General features: G+C 45.2%; 2 protein-coding genes across 4 annotated transcripts in view; both read right to left on the reverse strand.

The window, feature by feature from the left end:
- The window catches only part of LOC147006644 (uncharacterized), a 205,073-nt gene that overhangs the window by 35,098 nt on the left and 150,218 nt on the right, over positions 1-19,757 (reverse strand). The gene's annotated exons all lie outside the window — the stretch shown is intronic.
- On the reverse strand, positions 1,121-17,906 carry LOC147006647 (uncharacterized). 2 transcript variants are annotated; one of them, XM_085868302.1, is made up of 3 exons: positions 17,693-17,906; positions 17,310-17,441; positions 1,121-2,346 (listed from the first exon to the last, which is right to left on the reverse strand). In XM_085868302.1, the coding sequence occupies exons 1-3, from the start codon at positions 17,826-17,828 to the stop codon at positions 1,199-1,201; spliced, it is 1,416 nt and encodes a 471-aa protein (XP_085724428.1). In that variant the 5' UTR covers positions 17,829-17,906; the 3' UTR covers positions 1,121-1,198. The 2 variants fall into 2 exon arrangements, with proteins under 2 accessions (XP_085724428.1, XP_085724429.1); XM_085868303.1 differs by lacking the exon at positions 17,310-17,441.

The raw sequence follows: 19,757 nt of genomic DNA on the forward strand, positions 1-19,757 counted from the left end.
GCCAAAATTTAATGACACTTCTACTTTTCACATTATGACGTCATTGTGTAAAATAATTCATAAAATTACATTTAAAACGTTATGACAGAGAATTTCACTAGATGCGGAACATCCCATCGTGCTGGGAAAGAAAATCAAAGAACAAACAATCAAATCAAGCTGAGAAGTACAAACACCAAAAATTGGGAATTCCATGGAATATCCTGAACACTATTTCCACGACGACTGCAACGACGACGACAGCTACTCCGACCACAACTGGTCTGCATGCCCAGCCAGCGAAGGGGTGCAGTGATACACTTTTGTGGATTGATCCTTTTACAAGTCGTTCCCTTGGGACAAGGGAGCCTTGGGGTTCGGGAAGATATTTTGGAATTCTTTGTCCGTGGTGCCAAAGATTGTTCACAAAATCCCAAAGACCCACATTCTATTCACTCCCGATTGGAATGCAGTGAAATTCTCGAATTTCCACGAAAAACATTTTTATGAAGTCAACAAGAAAATGAAACATCAAATGGAAATCTCCATCTGAATTTGGATCAACAATTATGCCGTGGTGATGATGCAATCGTGACACAGGCGATCCCTCAAGGCATTTCTTTTCGATGTTTAGTTATTCCTTTTTCAGATTTTCAATCCCGTCCAGATCCTTGTTCTGCTCTTTTCTCTTCTCATAAATTGCTTTGGATAATTGTTCTTGTTTTTATATTGTCACAGAATTTGAACTTTTTATATTTAATTAATTTTCTGAAATTTGTACAATTTGTTTTTTCACTTGGAAGTTGTGGGTTACGATATATAAATAAAGGTGTAAAAAGTCAGATTTAGTGGATTTAATTCCAGGTGAAAAGGCATCAAAAGGTGAAAATTTTAAAATGTGGTGAAGACTTTCTGCAGACACTGTACTCTGACTCGTTCTCCATCCCAGTAAACATGACGTCTTCCAAGCCACTGGAAAAGTGCGTTCTTTCTCTCTCCCCAACTCTTTCCAGATCTTTTTACAATCTTCCTGCTCTTTTCTCGTTCTCCCAGTTGTCAATATATATATATATATATATATATATATATATATATATATATATATATATATATATATATATATATATATATATATATATATATTTGTTGATGTATCTTTTTGTATTTTTCATTTCTCTTCTTCGCAATCGATGGCGCTGAATTTGCTGCTATTTCCATCCTATGTGTGGCATCTTATACTCGCACCTGTTCCTGGAAATTCTTTGCTTTGATGTATTCTTTGATGCCTCCATGCAGATGATTGGGCATAAAACGCTTTGTTGCACACAGAACAATTGAAGGGTTTTTCTCCAGTGTGTATTCTTTGATGTTTACGAAAGTTACATGATTGATTGAACACTTTGTTGCACACAGAACATTTGTAGTGTTTCTCTCCGGTGTGTATTCTTTGATGTCTAGAAACAGATGATGGACGATTAAACGCTTTGTTGCACATAGAACAATTGAAGGGTTTCTCTCCAGTGTGTATTCTTTGATGTCTATGTGCAGTTGATGGATCAGTAAACGCTTTTTTACACACAGAACAATTGAAGGGTTTCTCTCCGGTGTGTGTTCGTTGATGAGTATGTAAGTTCCATGCTTGATTAAACGCTTTGTTACACACAGGACACTTGTAGGGTTTCTCTCCGGTGTGTGTTCTTTGATGTGCCGATGCAGTTTGTGAATGAGAAAAGACTTTGTCACACACAGAACACTTGTAGGGTTTCTCTCCGGTGTGTATTCTTTGATGTATCAATGCAGTTGATGCATGAGCAAAGGCCTTGTCACACACAGAACAATTGAAGGGTTTCTTCCTGTTGTGCAATATCTGGTGATAATGCAAGTGTGATGACTGATTAAATGCTTTGTTGCAAACAGAACACTTGTGGGGTTTTTCCCTTGAATGTATTTTTTGATGACGATATAAACTTGATGAAGAACAGAAAGACTTCCTGCATTTTGAACACTTGTAGGATTTCTTACCGGTGTGCAACCTTTCATGTGTCAACAGATATGAAGAAGAAGCAAATCCTTTTTGACACAAAGTGCACCTGTATGACGTCTCACCTGTGCATATTTCAATACATCCTTGGAACCACGATGAGGAGGTGAAGTCTTTATTGGTAACAGCAAAATTGTTTGTCTTCTTACTTCTTTGTCTCTCCTGTTGCAAGAAATTGATCCACCTGTCACAGTTGTTGTTTGTCCACACACCCCTAAACTTGTCAACATCCTGACAAAAAGTCTCTGTCAGGTGATGATCGAAAGAAACTTCTTTGTCCAAAGATGAGGAAGAGTTGACACACGAAGACGTTTCAAATTTTTTGTCTGAAAATTAAGAATGAAGCAAAAACATCAATAAATCACTTTTACAACTTCAACAGCACTCGTGGAGCACATTGTCTCACCTTGCACGTTCATTCTGAACAAAATTACCATTATTAACTGAATACCTCACTATTATGGCCCATATGCTCGAATCATCCATGCAACCTATTATATCACATTGTTTCTTGGAATGGGTTCTGAACGTCAAAAAAAATTTAATGAATCACTTCTATTTTTCACATTATGAGGTCATTGTCTGTGTAAAATCATTCATAAAATTACACACAAAACGTATGACAAAGAATTTCATGAGATGCGGAACATCTCATCGTGCTGGGAAAGAAAATCAAAGAACAAACAATCAAATCAAGCTGAGAAGTACAAACACCAAACAAGCACCAAAAATTGGGAATCCCATGGAAAACTAGAGGGGGAGCACTCGGTGGAGTGCAAAACCTCCGCCGCCAATACTGCTCGGTCACTCAAGTGAACCTGATGTCCTATTCATTCAATTTGACGTCAACAGTGCACACAGAGTTATAGTTTGCAACTTTCCCTTTTACTTGGAACTTTTACATCCTCAATTCATCGTCATAACTCGATTCCTTGAGACAGAAATTGATTTTACGTGGGTATATCCACCTGAAGTTCCAAAATCAGCCGCAATTATAATTTTGGCATGTTTTTTGTTGGAAATCACTTTTAACATGTAGAAATGCAAAAAAAAATCGAAATTTTGTTGAAAAAAAAGTTGCAAAAAGTTTTTTTCTCTCACAATTTTTTTTGGGGGGGGGGTTGGAAATCACTTAAAACATGTAGAAATGCAAAAAAAAAAATTTCTCCAACAATTTTTTTTTGGGCGGGGGGGTTGGAAATCACTTAAAACATGTATAAATGCAAAAAAAATTCTCTTATTTTTTTGGGGGGGGGGTAATAATTTTTTGGGGGGGTTGAAAATCACTTAAAACTTGTAGAAATGCAAAAAAAAAATTTTCTCTAGCAATTTTTTTTGGGGGGGGGGGTCCAAGTCCAAAATTTAATGGCATGATCCTTGGACCATACCTAACCAAAATGAGCCGCAATTATAATTTTGGCATGTTTTTTGTTGGAAATCACTTATAACATGTAGAAATGAAAAAAAAAAATCGAAATTTTGTTGAAAAAAAAAGTTGCAAAATTTTTTTTTTTTTCTCGAACAATTTTTTTTGGGTTGGAAATAACTTAAAACATGAAGAAATGCAAACAGAAAAAATCAAATATTTTTCAAAATGGCCACCAAGAAACTTTCAAAGAAACTTGCTCTCCCTCATGCACAGATTTATCCCCTCTCGTGTTCAGTTGTCTTACCCTTCCTCCCGCCCTTGGTTTACTGAAGCTTGTGGCGAGGCAGTTGTCCTGAAACAACTTGCGTTTGCCTCATGGAAAGCAAACCCAACTGAGGGCAATCTCAGTTCCTTCCACAAAGCTCGGAACAAGTGTGTATCTACCCTCAGGAGAGCCAGAAAACAACATCTTTCTCATCTCAAGTCTGAATTCTCAAACCTCTCTCCCTCCTCAAAATCCTGGTGGCGTTTAATCAAATCTATTTCTGGTGTATGTTCCCCCTCCATCCCCTCCCTTACCTCAAATGGCCGCACTGCTGATTCCACACGTGATAAAGCTGAATGTCTAAACTCGATGTTTGCAGCTAAATATTGTGTCCTTAAACCCATCACTTTCTCTACCCACTTTACCCAGCCGCACCCAACTGTCCCTGGACTCTGTATCCTTTTCTCCTGACAAGGTGGAGAGCTTGCTTTCAAACCTCGATTCAGATTCTGCAACCGGTCCAGACGGCATCAGCCCACGTGTCCTCAAAGCCTGCTCTTCTGCTCTTGCTCACCCTCTCTCTGTTCTATTCACCCTCTCATTTTCCCAAGGTCATCTGCCATCTGATTGGAAATCTGCTAACATCACTGCCCTGCATAAAAAAGGTGCAAAACAGATCCCTGTAACTACAGACCAATCAGCCTTCTCCCAATCATCAGCAAGGTTGTGGAATCCATCATCGTTTCAGACATGAAATCCTTCCTCTTCTCCAATGGTTTGATTTCCAATTATCAATTTGGTTTCAGACCAGGTCACTCTACCCTGGATATGCTGCTTCTGCTCTCCCATCAATGGATGGAGGTCCTCAATGCCAGACAGGAAATCCGAGCCGTATCCCTGGACATATCACGTGCTTTTGACACAGTCTGGCACCCTGCCCTACTCACCAAACTCTCTTCCCATGGTATTCAAGGCCATCTCCACTCATGGCTCGCAGACTTCCTCTCCTGTCGCAGTCAACGTGTGGCCCTAAATGGAGTTCTTTCATCCCCTCTTCCTGTGCAGGCTGGAGTTCCTCAAGGTAGCGTTCTGGGCCCTGTTCTTTTTCTGGTTTTCATCAATGATCTCTCCGACTCTCTGGAAAATCCTCTATTTCTCTTTGCCGACGACTCCACCCTCTGCCGTACCATCTGTCATCCCTCAGACCGGCAAGCAGCAGCTTCTTTGCTCAGTGCAGATCTGGATAAAATCACAAACTGGTCCAACACGTGGAACATGTCTTTCAATCCAGACAAATCTCACACTCTCACTATGTCTCTTCGAAAGGACCGTTTACAAAACCCCCCCATCCACTTTCTCAACAATCCTCTGGAAGAAGTCTTTTCTTTCAAGCTTCTGGGTCTCACTATCTGCCATGACCTTTCCTGGGAAAGTCACATTTCCAACCTCGCCTCAAAAGCCAGTCGCCGACTGGGAATCCTCCGTCGTGCAAAGTCCTTTCTCGGCCCTCTTGAGCTCCTGACCACTTACAAAGCTTTTGTCCGGAGCCTGATGGAGTACTGCTCTCCCCTCTGGGCTGGTGCTCCTGCCTCCCACCTTTCTCGGCTTCACGCTGTCGAAACCAGGACATTTAAGATCATCGGCATCTCCCGCAATGAAGCTGAGTCTTTGGGCTTCTCACTCAATCACCGCAGGTTGGTCGGTAGTCTTTCTGTCTTCTACCGACTCCTCTCCAGCCTTGCCCCCCCCTGCTCTCTCTGCGATTTGTCCCCACCACATTTCCACAGGACGCTCAAGGTCCGCCACAACCCCCTTCTGGTAAAACTACCAAAATCACGAATCAATGCTCATCTTCACTCTTTCATTCCTCTTTTTTCCCACCTTTGGAATAAACTTCCCCACTCTATTCTTTCCTATTCTTCCCTCCAGGCTTTCAAAACAGCTGTTCACCACCACCTCTTATCTTCCCCCATCCAAATCCTTGATCTTTTCTACCCCCGATAATCCACCCAAGCCCACTTCCTTCATTTCTCCTGCTTTCCTTCCTGAAAGTCCCTGTAATGTCCAACTTCTCTTCGCCATGTTCCCCGTCCCATCCCCCTCCCTCTGCCTTCCACAGTTCACCTAATGTGTCTGTTCCCCACTGTTTTGTACCTTCCGCTCCCGCCCCTCTTGTCTCATGCCCCCTTGCTGTGAGTTGTGTGTTAGCTCTCATACGAGCCTCGACAATGTATACAAACCCCCCCTCTCCAACCCCCACCAAGTTTCGTCGAAATCCGTCGAGGATTTTTTCCGTAATACTGTTCACAAACAAACAAACAAACAAACACACAAACAAACAAACAAACAGAAAGGGGTGAAAACAGTAACCTCCATCCATCTTCGAAGATGGCGGAGGTTAATAATGAAACACTATCACGACGACTACAACTGCAGCTCCCACTTCCACTCGTCTGCATGCCCAGCTAAAGGGTGCAGTGATCCCCTTTTTTGGATTGATCCTTTTACATGTCGTTCCCTTGGGACAGAGGGATCGTGAAATTGGGGCAGACATTTTGATATATATTTGCCCGAGGTGTCGAAGATTGCTTGCAAAATCAAGAAGACCCACATCATAATCACTCCCGATTTGAATGCAGTGAAATTCCCGAATTCCCACCCAAAACCTTTTTTGAAGTCAACAAGACAATAAAACATCAAAGAGAAATCTCCATCTGATTTTGAATCAACAATTATGTTGTGCTGTTAGTTGTAATGATTATTTAAATTCTTATTATATTGTTGCAGAAATGGCCCTTAGTGTGTTATAAAATATCGGATTAGCCCAGATCCCCCATTAAATGCATGTTTATCCAGGTTGTTCGGTAAATGGACGCTACATGTGTGTCGGGAGGTGTAAGAGGCTGTTCATTGTTCGTACATTGGTGGTGGACCGAGAGGTTCTTCTTCTTCCTTCCTCTCTCCGACCCAGCGCTCTGAGAGGGGGAGTGGCCTGGAGAAGGAAGTGAAACTGAATGGAGGAGCCAGTGGGTTTCGAGGAGAACGAGCGAAGAAAAGGCAGTGGTGGATCTGCCAGCAGGTAAACTGACCCTGAGCGCGCCGAGTCTGCGATTTTGGCAGTAAGTGAAACTGAGAGCGTCGAGTCGGGCGATAGAGTTTATGGAGGAGTGGTTTCGGCCAGCGGTGCCTCCTCGGGCACGGACCCAGCCTGGACTTGTATACTGGACCTTGGGAGAAACCAGCTGAAACCCACCATCGATCTTTCGCTCTGGTGCAGTCGACCTCGCAGGGTCTGAACGCGCTGAGGCTGCGTGCGTGAGGGCTGCGACACATGGACGAGCGCCATTTTGCCACGCGGCGTGCTCGAGCTTGGGGCTCGAATCCGTGGACATCAGCTTGTCATGAGCCACATTCGTGCTTTTGACACTTTCCTCTCGTCCATGAAACATCACCAAGTATTCTGTATCTTGTCTGCATGCTGTCCGTGTCTTGTCTGCATGTGGTTTAAGGTTTATCTCGTTGGGGTCCCCTTCGAAATCCGTAATCCGTAGCTCCCAAGTTAAGAACGGGTTATAGATTAGTTATAACATTGTCGTGAATGCTTTGCTTGTGTTGTGTTTCCCCGATGTGTCCCCAATAAATCTGGCTGATTCGTACGAATTTTCCGCTTTGAATTAATTTGTGCCGCGCCGAGGAACGATCCGCTCGATTTGGATCTAAAAACCAAAATGGTTACAGACTGGCAGAATTCGCTCGGTCTCTGACAAAACCAGTCTGTAACCGGGGTCTATTTCCCCAACTGGTAAGGTCCAGGGGTACGTTGGTATCGCGATTTGAGACGCGTGACCCGAGGCCTGTGCCGAATCAACCGGCGTTATAACCCCGGAGACGGCGGTGGTTCGGGTGGCGCCGAATCTGTAAAAATAACAACCACCAACCACAACGCCGCTTCACAACAACAACCACCAACCACAACGCCGCTTCACAATAACAACCACCAACCACAACGCCGCTTCACAACAACAACCACCAACCACAACGCCGCTTCACCACAACCGCCACGACCATTACCGTCACAACTCGCCACCATCTCATCCACACCATCTCGCGCCACTTGTGGGCGCCGATGCTGGACTCGTGCGGGGCGCGCACCGAGCAGCGTGTTCAAAAACATCACAGACTTTCCGCAGAAAACGGATCAAAAACGACTCACGCCCACTTTTGTTCCGTCCAATCGGTGAGCGAGGGGCGATTTGGCCCCGCCTCCAGGGCGTTGGAGTGAGGACGCTGTATGCAAATTCATGGATCAAAAAGCATTCACGCCCACTTTTCCTCGGTCCAATGGGGAGCCAGTTAGAGAGGTGAAGGGTCGGAGGCAAAGGGTCAAGGGTGAAAGAGCGAAGCCACGGGGCTTATATAAACGGCTGCGTTCGTCAGTAAAGGCAGTTGAGTTGGAAGTTCAGTTGAGTGTGCGGAGTTCAAGAGAGTCGTCGGTGGAACTGGAAAGAAGTGGTACTAGTCAGAGTGAAGAGGACGGAGCTGTGGAGAGGTGACGGCGGCGAAGGCGGACGAGGGGGTGCTCGCGTCGGTGCCGGGAGCTGCACACCAGAGAGGCCAGCAACGCGACCGAGGTGGAGGAGGAGACGCTCGCCGCGGGACCCGAGACAGGGTGAAATCCTCCTTCCCCCGAGCATCAGCAACCCCCTCCTGTTTCCCCCCGCGCTGAGATAGTGCGACAAAGGGGGCCCCTTTTCCCACCCCCTACCAGACACTGTCCGCGAGGCCCGCGGAGTTGAGGCACCACTGCCACTTCGCGTCTCATCATCAGACGGGTAGGCCCGACCCGGTCTCGGCCCCAGGCCCGCCTCATCCTGGAGGGTGGTTCTCTTTTCTTTTGCTTTGGGAATATGTGTTGTCGGCGCCGTCTGTGAAGTAAAATTGTATAAGTGTTGCCGTGTGCCCGGTAGTCGGTTAGATCTGCATTGTTGCATTTGCTTTTTGTGTAATATTGCATTGTCTTCTTCTTTTACATGTGCTTTTGGTGTAATTGTATATGTGTGCTTTCCGTTCATCGCAAAATAAATGTGCTTATTGTTGAACTGTTTTCCCGCTTCGCTTCGTCTTTTCTTTCATTGAATCTCCATCTTGCTTCACGTAAAGGGTTGGTTGTGGGCTAAAACGCCCGATAATTAATCGAACCGTCGAGGCCGACGAATAACACCGCTCGGTTATCCCAATAGTACGGAACGGGTCGCTTAAAGTGGCCCGTGTCCGAAGTCGACCTGCGGCGAGGTGCGATCGCCCGGTCTACCCTCCGTGTGGGTACTTAGGTAGGTCGAATTTGGCGAGCAACCCTATCCCACGCGGGGGCCGATTGGCACGATCGTAGTGAGACCGAAAGGTCCACCCGTGACTGGTTCCCGGCGTTAGTCCGAGAGGGTCACAACTGGATTGTCCGTCCGGTGGGCGACGTGCCGCGATTCGAGTTACGTGGCCGTCCGCACGCCGGCGGGCGCGAATCCGCAACAATATTATGTGAGTTATTTGCATTATTTATTGTAATATAATCATATGTTCGTTATAATTATGACGTCATAATGACACAGGCGATCGAGGCATTTTCTTTCGATGTTTTGTGATTCCTTTTTCAGGATTTCAATCCCATCCTGATTCTTGTTCTGCTCTTTTCTCTTCTCATAAATTGCTTTGGATAATTGTTCTAGTTTTTATGTTGTCACAGAATCACTCCCGTTGCTCTGATTATCACTGGTGCAATGTCGAACCTCCTCTACTTGCAGGTTCCTTTATCAGATCGTGGTACCACATTTGGTTCGTGCTTGCAAGAGTTCTCTGAGACTGGGATATTGACGTTTTTGCACATGTGTCGGTGGATTGCTCTCAATACCTTGTTGTACCTTTGTGGGTTCAGGTGTTCTGACATGAGGTTTTTACAATTGGAGAGAAGGTGACGGTGTTTTCTATTACTTCCTTGCAGAACCTGCACCAGTCCTGGTTGACTCCATCCGGCCATCTTCGTCAAGTGTTCTTTGTGTTGGGTATTTAAGGTGCCCAGAGAATGCCTTTTTACATTTTCACCTTTTGTTGCCTTCAAGCATGGAATTAAATGAGATTAAATCAAACTTTTTCCCCTTTATTTACCCACCGTAACCACAACTTCCAAATGAAAAACAAATTCAACAAACTTCAGAAAATTAATTAAAAATACCAAACTAGAATACCTTGGTTGGATAAGTGTCCACCGTCCTGAGTTCATACTTGGTGAAAACACCTTTGACAGCAATTACAACTGTGAGTCTGTTGGGATTGGGCTCTGACAACATTGCGCACCTTGATTGGGAAATACTTGCCCATTCTTCAACACAAAACTGTTCAAGCTCAGTCAAGCTGCGTGGCGAGCGTTGATGGACAGCAATCTTCAAGTCATGCCACAGATTTTCGATTCCATTTAGGTCGGTGCTCCACCTGGGCTACTCAAGGATATCTATTTGTTCCTCAGCCACACCAGTGTGGCTTTGGTTGTGTGCTTCAGGTCATTATCATGTTGTGAGGTGAACTTCTGTCGCAATTTCAGTTTTCTTGCAGAGGGCAGCAGGTATTCCTCTCGGATTTTTCTGTGTTTTGCACCATCCATTTTCTGTTCCATCCTGACAACTCACACCCTCACTTTGTCTCTCCGAAAGGACCGCCTGGAACCCCCCTCCACCCCCCAGCTACTTCCTCAACATTCCTTTTTACCACTCAGCCCGAACTGGGCTAAGGGGTATTGTCGTCACAGGCGTTGTCCGACGGGCGTCCGGGCGGGCGTCCGGACGTCTGTCAACTTTTGGTTTCCGTCAATTTCGAGGAGAACACCTTGTCCGATTAAATCCATTTTTGCAGTGTGTGTTGGGGCTGGGTCGAGGAAGGTTCCTTTCGATATTCAGTGCGATGCGATATCCAATATGGCGGTTGGGCAGCCATCTTGAATTAGGTTTCTGGACAATAACTTGAGAACGGCTTGACTTATTGATTTCATTTTTGTGTGATATAATGGGGGTGTTTCGAGGAAGGTTCCTTTCGATAATTAGCGCAATCCCATATCCAATATGGCGGCGAGAGCAGCCATCTTGAATTTGGTTTCTGGATTCATTATGTGAGTGCGACCAGAACATTCATTCATTATGTGCGGCTACAACAATAACTTGAGAACGGCTTCACACATTCATTTTATCCTGGCGATGTATAATGGGGTTGAGTAGAGGAAGGATCCTTTCGAAAATGGGCGTGCTGCGATTTTCAATATGGCCACCATCTTGAAATTGGTTTGCGTCAAGGGGCTGAGGGGTTACGCCCGCTTTGCGGTGCTATTTTTAAGTCCTTTCATTCAAGCTTCTGGGTCTCACTATCTGCCATGATGTTTATAAGAAAAGCCACATCTCCAAGCTGTGCCTCCAAAGTCAATGGCCAAGCTGGCAATTTTTTTCTTTCTTTTTATTATTTTTTTTGACAGTCTTTCCCCCCTCTTGTTTTGTCTTGCTCTGGAACCATTGAGTCACCTCATCAACAAACATGGACATGGATACACCCTAACAACCAATAGAACACCATCGAATGAAACAGGAAAGGTGACACACCTATGATACATGGATGATTTAAAACTCTTCCAGGCCCAGCTATTCTAGCTGTGGAAAGTCTGGTTTGGTCACAATAACACCAATCAAGGAATGAACTGGCCAGAGCAATGACCACCACACGAGGAGACACCGGCAACGCTGCCAAAGCTGACTAAGCAATGGCAACAAAACGAGTGAAGAGACACTGACAGCAGCTGCATTGGCCTTGGCAACAATAAACCACTCTTAATGTAAGAGGCACCGACAGTGAGAAAGATATGAAATCATGACAGTTTGGGTCACAAGACAGGAGAGAGGAATAATGTAGTAGATGAAACGGGGGAGGCAAAGGAGAGAAAGGTTGTCTCCTGAACTGCTCAATTTAATGTGGTGCAAGAAAGGCACATTCTCTGAATTTCATGGTCCACTCCCACCTCATGCATATATGTGTGTTGCATATATGTCCACCAAAGAGTGATGACTCCATTTTCACCTCACTCTCCGAAAACATGGACCAACTTCTATCCTCTCATCCCAACTCTCTCTTCCTCATAATAAAGATGTGGTGAATTCAACTGCCATCATGCCAGTTGGTTGGGTGTGGGTACCTCCGTCACCCGTCATGATACTTCAGCAAAAGACTTCTGCGACTCATTGGGACTGACTCAATCGGTCAACTTCACAACTGGGATCTCAATCAATGGGCTTCCATCTCTTCTGGTTCTGATTTCAACCCATTTCCCTGAATATATCTGTTGCTCTTCCACCCTCCAATCGGTTCATATGACCAAATGCTTGTCAATGTCCTGCGGTTCACAAATGACAAGCAGACATCTCGCTCTGCTTCCTCTCCTGTTGCAGTCAACATGTAGCCCTAAATGGAGTTCTCTCATCCGCTCTTCCTGTCCAGGCTGGAGTTCCTCAAGGCAGCGTTCTGGGCCCTGTTCTTTTTCTGGTTTTCATCAATGATCTCTCCTACTCTGGAAAACCCTCTTTATCTCTTTGCTGATGACTCCACCCTCCACCGTACCATCTGTCATCCCTCAGACCGGCAAACAGCAGCTTCTTCACTCTCTGCAGATCTGGATAAAAATCACAAACTGCTCCAACATGTGGAACATGTCATTCAATCCTGACAAATCTCACACTCTCACTCTGCCTCTCCGAAAGGACCATCTGGAACCCCCTCCCCATCTACTTTCTCAACAATCATCTTGAAGAAGTCCTTTCACTCAAGCTTCTGAGTCTCACTGTCTGCCGTAATCTTTCCAGGGAAAGCCACATTTCCAAACTGGCCTCCAAAGCCAGTCGCCGACTGGGTATCCTCCATCGTGCAAAGTCCTTCCTCAGCCCACCTGAGCCCCTGACCACGTTGAAAGCTATCGTCCGCAGCCTGATGGAGTACTGCTCTCCTCTCTGGGCTAGTGCTCCCGCCTCTCACATTTCTTGGCTTCACGCTGTGGAAACCAAGGCATTTAGGATCAATGGCATCTCCTGCGGTGAGGCTGAGTGTTTGGGCCTCTCACTCTCTCTCACCACACGCAGGCCAGTGGTCTTTCTGTCTTGTACCATCTCCTCTCCAGTCTCGCTACCCCGCTTGACCTACGATATTTCCCCCCCCCCCATATTTCCGCAGGGCGCTCAATGTCCACCAACAACCCCATTCTGGAAAAACTGCCAAAACCAAGAATCAATGCTCACCTTCACTCTTTCATTCCTATTTTTTCCTGCCTTTGAAAGAAACTCCCACACTCTCTTCAATGTCACTCTTCCCTCCAGGTATTCAAAACAGCTGTCCACCACCACCTATCTTCACACATCCAAAACCACGATCTTTTCTACCCCCGTGAATCCACCCCAAACGCACCTCCTTCAAAATTCCTGCTCTCCTTCCTGAAAGTCACTTTAGTGTCCATCTTGTATACCCTGTGTCCCCCCCCCCCCCAAATAACTCACCCAACCACAGATCTCCTAATGTCTCTGTTCCCCATTGTTTTGTCTTTCCCTCTCCTGCCCCCCTTGTTGTGTGTTGTATGTTCGCTCTCATATGAGCCTCGACAATGTGTAGCAAAAAAAACTTGATTGGAGTCCACCTGTGGCCAATTCAAATGATTGGACATGATTGTGAAAAAGAAACACACCTTTCCAGATGAGGTCCCACAGTTGACAGTGGAGGTCAGAGCAGAAACTCTTCCATGAAGTCCAAAGAATTGTACATATAACTCCGAGATGGAATTGTGAGGAGGCGCAGATCTGGGGAAGGGTATGAAATCAATTTCTCGTGTTGAAAGGTCCCAAGAGCACAGTGAGCTCCATCATCAGGAAATGCAAAGAATATGAATGACCCAGACTCTTCCTCGAGTTGGCCGTCTGAACAAACTGAGCAACCGGACAAGAAGGACCTTTGTCAGGGAGGTAAAGAAGAACCCAACGACCATTCTGACAGAACCACAGAGTTATTTTACTGAGATGGGAGAACCTGTCGGAAGGACAAAAGTCTCTGCAGCACATGAAAAATTAAGGCTTTATGGAAGAATGGCAAGACGGAAGCCATTCCTGAAAAAAAAACCATGTGACAGCACGTCTTGAGTTTGTAAAAAGTCACCTGAAAGACTTTGAGAGCAAGAGGCAAAACATTCTGTGGTCTGATGAGACGAAAATGGAACTCTTTGGTCTGAATGCAAAGCACTACATCTGGCAGAAACTGAGCACAGCTCATCACCCATTCAAAGCCATTCCCACCATGAAGCATGGTGGTGGCGGCATCATGCTATGGGGATGCTTTTCAGCGGCAGGGGCTGGGAGACTTGCAAGGACAGAGGGAACAATGAATGGAGCCAAATATATGAAATCCTTGAGAGTTGGCTGTCTGATGTTGGCTTAATGGTTTGGTTGCCTGGCTTTGGATCCTCGGTCCCTGAGTTCAAATCCCCCTCAGCTGTTGAATTAATACCACGTGGGGTCAACTCGGCCTTTCATCCTTCCGAGGTCGGCAAAGTGAGTGCCAGCATGCTGGTATACTGTGTCGGAGTGGTGACTCCAGGATTGTGCCCAATGGCGAAGGAGACTCCTTAAGCAGCACCAATGCTTTGCATGGAGTATGGTCCCAATCTCCTCCTCCTTGAGGAGAACCTGCTTCAGAGTGTAAAAGACCTTCGACTGCGGCGAAGATTTATGTTCCAACGGGACAATTACCCCAAGTATACAGCCAAAGCAACACTGCAACACAACAAAGTATTGACTTAGAGGGTTGAATACACATTGACAAAAGACATTTCAGCTTTTCAGTTTTCATTAATTTGTAAAAAATTCAAAAAATATGTTTTTCCTTTGTCATGAGGGGGTATTTCGTGTTGATCAGTGACAAAACATTTAAATTTAATCCATTTTGAAGTCAGGCTGGAACACAACAAAATGTGAAAAAGTCGAGGGGTGTGAATACTTGATGAAGGGATAGTAGGTTTCACCCATAAAACACCACAAAGGGCACATTGGTGTCTTTATTTTCTTTCTGCCGTGACATCCTCCAGGTGGATAACTGGCGCACTCGCTTTGGTGCCTCGAGGTGGAGACGGAACACTGTTGTTTGTGTCCTTTATAACATCCTTAAAAACAGTAAGTTTCCTGTTGAGAATGATTTTCAATTTTGTTTCAATTTTGCAGGCAGATTAAAACTATTATCTTCCTCCTCTCCGTGCATGTGCGATGGGGACGGATTCAAAGCCAAAGTACTGATAAACTACAGGTTTGTTTTCCGATTAATGTTCAAAATATAACTTTCAACTGAAATGGAGTTGTTCCTCGAACATAAACTGATGTTTGTCGACAGACTGACGGACAGACAAATTGAACAAACTGCTTAACTCCACCTTTTGCTTCGTGGGCGTGCGGCAACAAAAAAAAAACAAAATAAAAAATAATTGAGGTTGATGTATTTCACGCGGAGAGGTACCCGTCGCTTCCCTTTCGGGTTTAATCAAACGACGGCACTTTGGACTTAAAAACATTCCACTCCATCATTTTCCCGGGGTCATCTTTCCTCTGCTTGGAAGTCAGGTGACATCATCTTCATGAACCATCGTTACTGCTTACATCTGCATATGGCGTGAGCAAAATTCACCTCCGCTTCGCTGTGAAGTTCATTGTTGTTTGCTTTGGTTTGAACCTCCACTTGAAATGAGTGAAATGAAACATTCCCCTTCCCTCGTGCTGCCTTCTGCTCATCTTGTGCTGCCTTCTCTTCCCCTCAAGCGCCTTCCCCCCTCATGCTGCCTTCCCATCCCCTTGTGCCCCCTCCCACTCACACCGCCTTCCCCTCCCTCAACAGCAATGAATTACCATATCACGGCAGGATAGCCAAGAGGTACGCATGCTCGCTCTCAGCTGTCTCGCATGGGTTTGAATCCCGACCCAGCTATAAACTGTCACCCCGGTGTTTCACAAGCAGGGTGATTCATAAATGTGTGTGTTGTCTCCCAGAAGGGTGTTAAACTCGGCGTCACATCTGCCTGGATCCCCCCTCCTCTCCCCCTCAACACTTTCCCCCCTCCCCTCCCCCTCTCCCTTCTCCCTCTCTCACCCCTATACCTCTCTCTCATCCCTATCCCTCTCCTTAACCCCTATCGGTCTTTCTCCTCTCCCATCCCTCTCTCCTCACCCCATCACTCTCTCTCCTAACCCTCTTCCTCTATCCTTCTCCTCCCTTCTCTCCTCGATCCTTCCAATCCCTCCTTTCCCTCGTCCCCTACCTCCCTCTTCCCTTGAATATTCCCATCAGCGAAGCGACAGGAAGTATTTGCTGGTAAACAAACAAACAAGCAGTCATAGACTGGTACTTACGAAATCGTCAACTTGACCTCTGACCTTGTCTAATAAAAGCTGTCTCGAGAGAAGGTAGCGACGCAAACCAGAAGTTTCTACGATGATTCTGTCCCAAACCATCAAGAATCGAATGTTTGACCTCACTGTGACCTTGACCTTTGACCGATTTTGACCAAAATCTAATCAGCGCGAGCCATCACCCTCCTGAATCACGTGGTGTAATTTGACATTGGTAGCTTCTTCCGTTCTCGAGTTATCGTGCCTACAAACAAACACACAAACAGAGGACGGAAGTCATCAATATACTGACGAAATCTTTAGATTTCGAAAGTAAGAAACACGAATTAAGCTTTATATATATATATATATATATATATATATATATATATATATATATATATATATATATATATATATATATATATATATGACATTTTCACTATTTCCTCAATTTGAAGAGGTAATGATTTCCTGTAAATTTTTGAATTAGTCAGGTGCTCATGAGAGTTCACGTCCCTGACCCTCAGTGATGGGTAATGTTGTTAAACGTGTCCTTTATGATCCATCCATGAAGACCACACTCTGTACAGAGAGCATCAGTGCTGCTACAGCAGTTACCTGGGTTATTGGACACAATCCAGGACAGGTAACCACTCTGACACAGGATACTCAAACGGCTCAATCATCCCAGCAAGCAGGTATCACTTTGCCAACCTCAGAAGGATGACAAGCTGAGTCAACCCCACCTGGTATTAATTCAACAGCCAAGTGGGATTTAAACTCAGGACCCAAGTAAACCAACCCACCACCCAAACCATTATACCAACACCAGGTATACCTTTATGATATTTCACCAAAACAGATAAACAGAGTCGGTACAAACACACCTATCCCGTGACAATGGTTCCATAACAGTTCTTACAGCAGGTCAAATGTCTCAGTAACAGCTTCGGGTTAAAATTTCGTGAAAAATGATTTTTTGGGTCAAACTTTGACCTTGAACTTGTGACTTCCATCCATCGAGCAGAATTAATTAGTTTCCTGGTAAACTCTCACCAACTCTGCTTAACAGCCGACTCGTTTCGTGGCAACTTAGTTCACCCTTCACATCTTTAAATATAATATTGAACATAATTTGGCTTCAAATGAGGTTGTTACAGGACGAGCTGCAAACTCCCAACCTGGTGGTGCACAGGGAAGGTGTTGCATCAGTGAGCATACCTTCCTCTGAAAGCAAAGGTAAGTTTCTTGTCTTCTCATCCAGGGATTCTTCGAAGGCGTTAAAGATGCCACTGCAGTCCTCAATAACAGGCCATTGTGTGCGGGTGCAAAGGTCCATCATCACAAGTAAATCTTCATTTGATTTGTTGTGAACGAGATTAAAGAGGAATCGAATGATGAATGAAGTGATGAGGTATAAAATGATGTCATACATGTACAAGAGGGAGGGTAACATGTCATGGATGGGATTTCCATTCACAATTCAATTCCGGCTCCGCTCCAGACATCGTGACATTCACTAAATCAATGAGTTCCTGTGTTAGTACATAGCACGGATCAGCACGGGAAACACAAGTTCTCGGTACGGAGTGAACGTCACGTACCGGGTCTGGACCCCTTGTTCTCGGGTGATCCAACCATGGACCCGCGGTCTTCCGGAGAACCTCCCGGACCGACCACGTATCCTCCATCGGAGCCGCTCATGGATCCCGGGGTGTTCTCTCTGAGATCTCGGGTCATGGTGGACCGCACGTCGTGTCGGTGAAGGACGGTACGCTGTGGTAACCGAGTGAAGAGCGCGAGCTGTTTGGGGAAAAAGCGAACAGGAAGATCGCGGTGTCTGATTGGTTCCCGCCACATCACGTGTCCATGATTTAAAATAAATACAAAGATTGAACGTTTCGTTTTAACGGATTATTTGTGTTTCAGATTGTGTTGTGAAAGTGGAAAATCGAGTCCGAGTTCGTCGATGATTATTCCCTCGATACGAATCAACGTTCTTTATTTTCTATTTTTGTATTTATCGACAATCTTCCCTCCATAACGGAGTTTGTGTGGGTATGTGGGAATGTGGGTATGTGGGAATGTGGGAATGTGGGTATCTGGGAATGTGGGTATATGGGAATGTGGGTATGTGGGGATGTGGGTATATGGGAATGTGGGTATATGGGAATGTGGGTATATGGGAATGTGGGTATATGGGAAAATGGGTATGTAGGTATTTGGGAATGTGGGTATATGGGTATGTGGGTATATGGGAATGTGGGTATGTGGGTATATGGGAATATGGGTATATGGGAATGTGGGTATATGGGAATATGGGTAGATGGGAATGTGGGAATGTGGGTATATGGGAAAATGGGTATGTGGGTATTTGGGAATGTGGGTATGTGGGTATATGGGAATTTGGGTATTTGGGTATATGGGAATGTGGGTATGTGGGTATATGGGAATTTGGGTATATGGGAATGTGGGTACGTGGTTATGTGAGTATGTGGGTATGTGAGTATGTGGGAATGTGGGTATGTGAGTATGTGGGTCTGTGGTTATGTGAGTATGTGGGTATGTGAGTATGTGGGTATGTGGGAATGTGCGTATGTGGGAATGTGGGAATGTATTGTTGCGGCCACGGGTACCGAGACACCAAGTTGTCACTCAGGGAGATTAATCCCCGGTTATCGTCAGTCGAGCTGGACCTGGGGCCATCGCCCACAATTAACGTTGTGGTTCGGTGGGTTGTTTTTAAACCATGAATTCCACCCAGTTAACCAGGAGTTCCAATGTCCACCGTCTAATTATTCCGTTTAACTCGAGGTCACGTGGTTTCCTGAGCGGGGAGCGCGCCCTCGGCAAAGCATCAATGTTTTCTCTTGATGATGTTGTTCGTCTTTCGGATGCTCCCGTTAGGGGTCTCCACAGCGGATCATCCGTGATGATCCGCATACTGATTTGGCATAGGTTTTACGCCGGATGCCCTTCCTGACGCAACCCTGGTCGCCTCTTACGACACAGGGATAAGGATTGGGTTTCGTCATGATTCCGGGCTGCCCTACACCCTCTCATTGCGTGGCCCAGCGCAGAGCTCCCATCCTCAAGCGATCCTCCAACCCAAGCCTCTGAGTCGCCGGATTACAGGCGCACGCCACTACACCCGGTCAATGTTATCTCTTGATCTCTTTGACAATTCCAAACCAATGGAAGGAAAGGACAAACACGGACGGACAGGTTGGCAATCGACAAATGATCTATTAATAATAAAATTAATTAATTAAAATAACATTTTATTTTCTGCGGTAAATAAAGAATAAATTTCAAAGCAAAATCAATCAAAATGCCAGGAAAGAGAAAAAGAGCAGATGCTTATCGTCGTCGGAGTGTTGGCCAGAAAAGCGTGCATTGGGGTCCACGTCCGCATCATGTTTTTCTGCATTTTTGTGTTCACCAGACCATCTGAATGAATATTCCGATTGATGCCACTCTGGCACCCTTGGGCATTTTCGTGGAAAAACCATTAATATGCAAATTAGCGGTCGCCATTGTCTAAATTACTATTTTTCTTAATATCTCCAGAAGTCAGCATCCAAATAGCCTGGTTGAGGTGTCTCCACCCATGTTTTTAGGGTCACTGGTCAAGATAAACCCAGTTAAAATTTAATAACATTTAAATTT

The sequence above is a fragment of the Eptatretus burgeri genome, unplaced genomic scaffold, assembly GCF_056783735.1.
Source record: "Eptatretus burgeri isolate ZD-2024b unplaced genomic scaffold, Ebu_testis_v1 Ebu_testis_scaffold_3158, whole genome shotgun sequence".
NCBI lineage: Eukaryota > Metazoa > Chordata > Myxini > Myxiniformes > Myxinidae > Eptatretus > Eptatretus burgeri.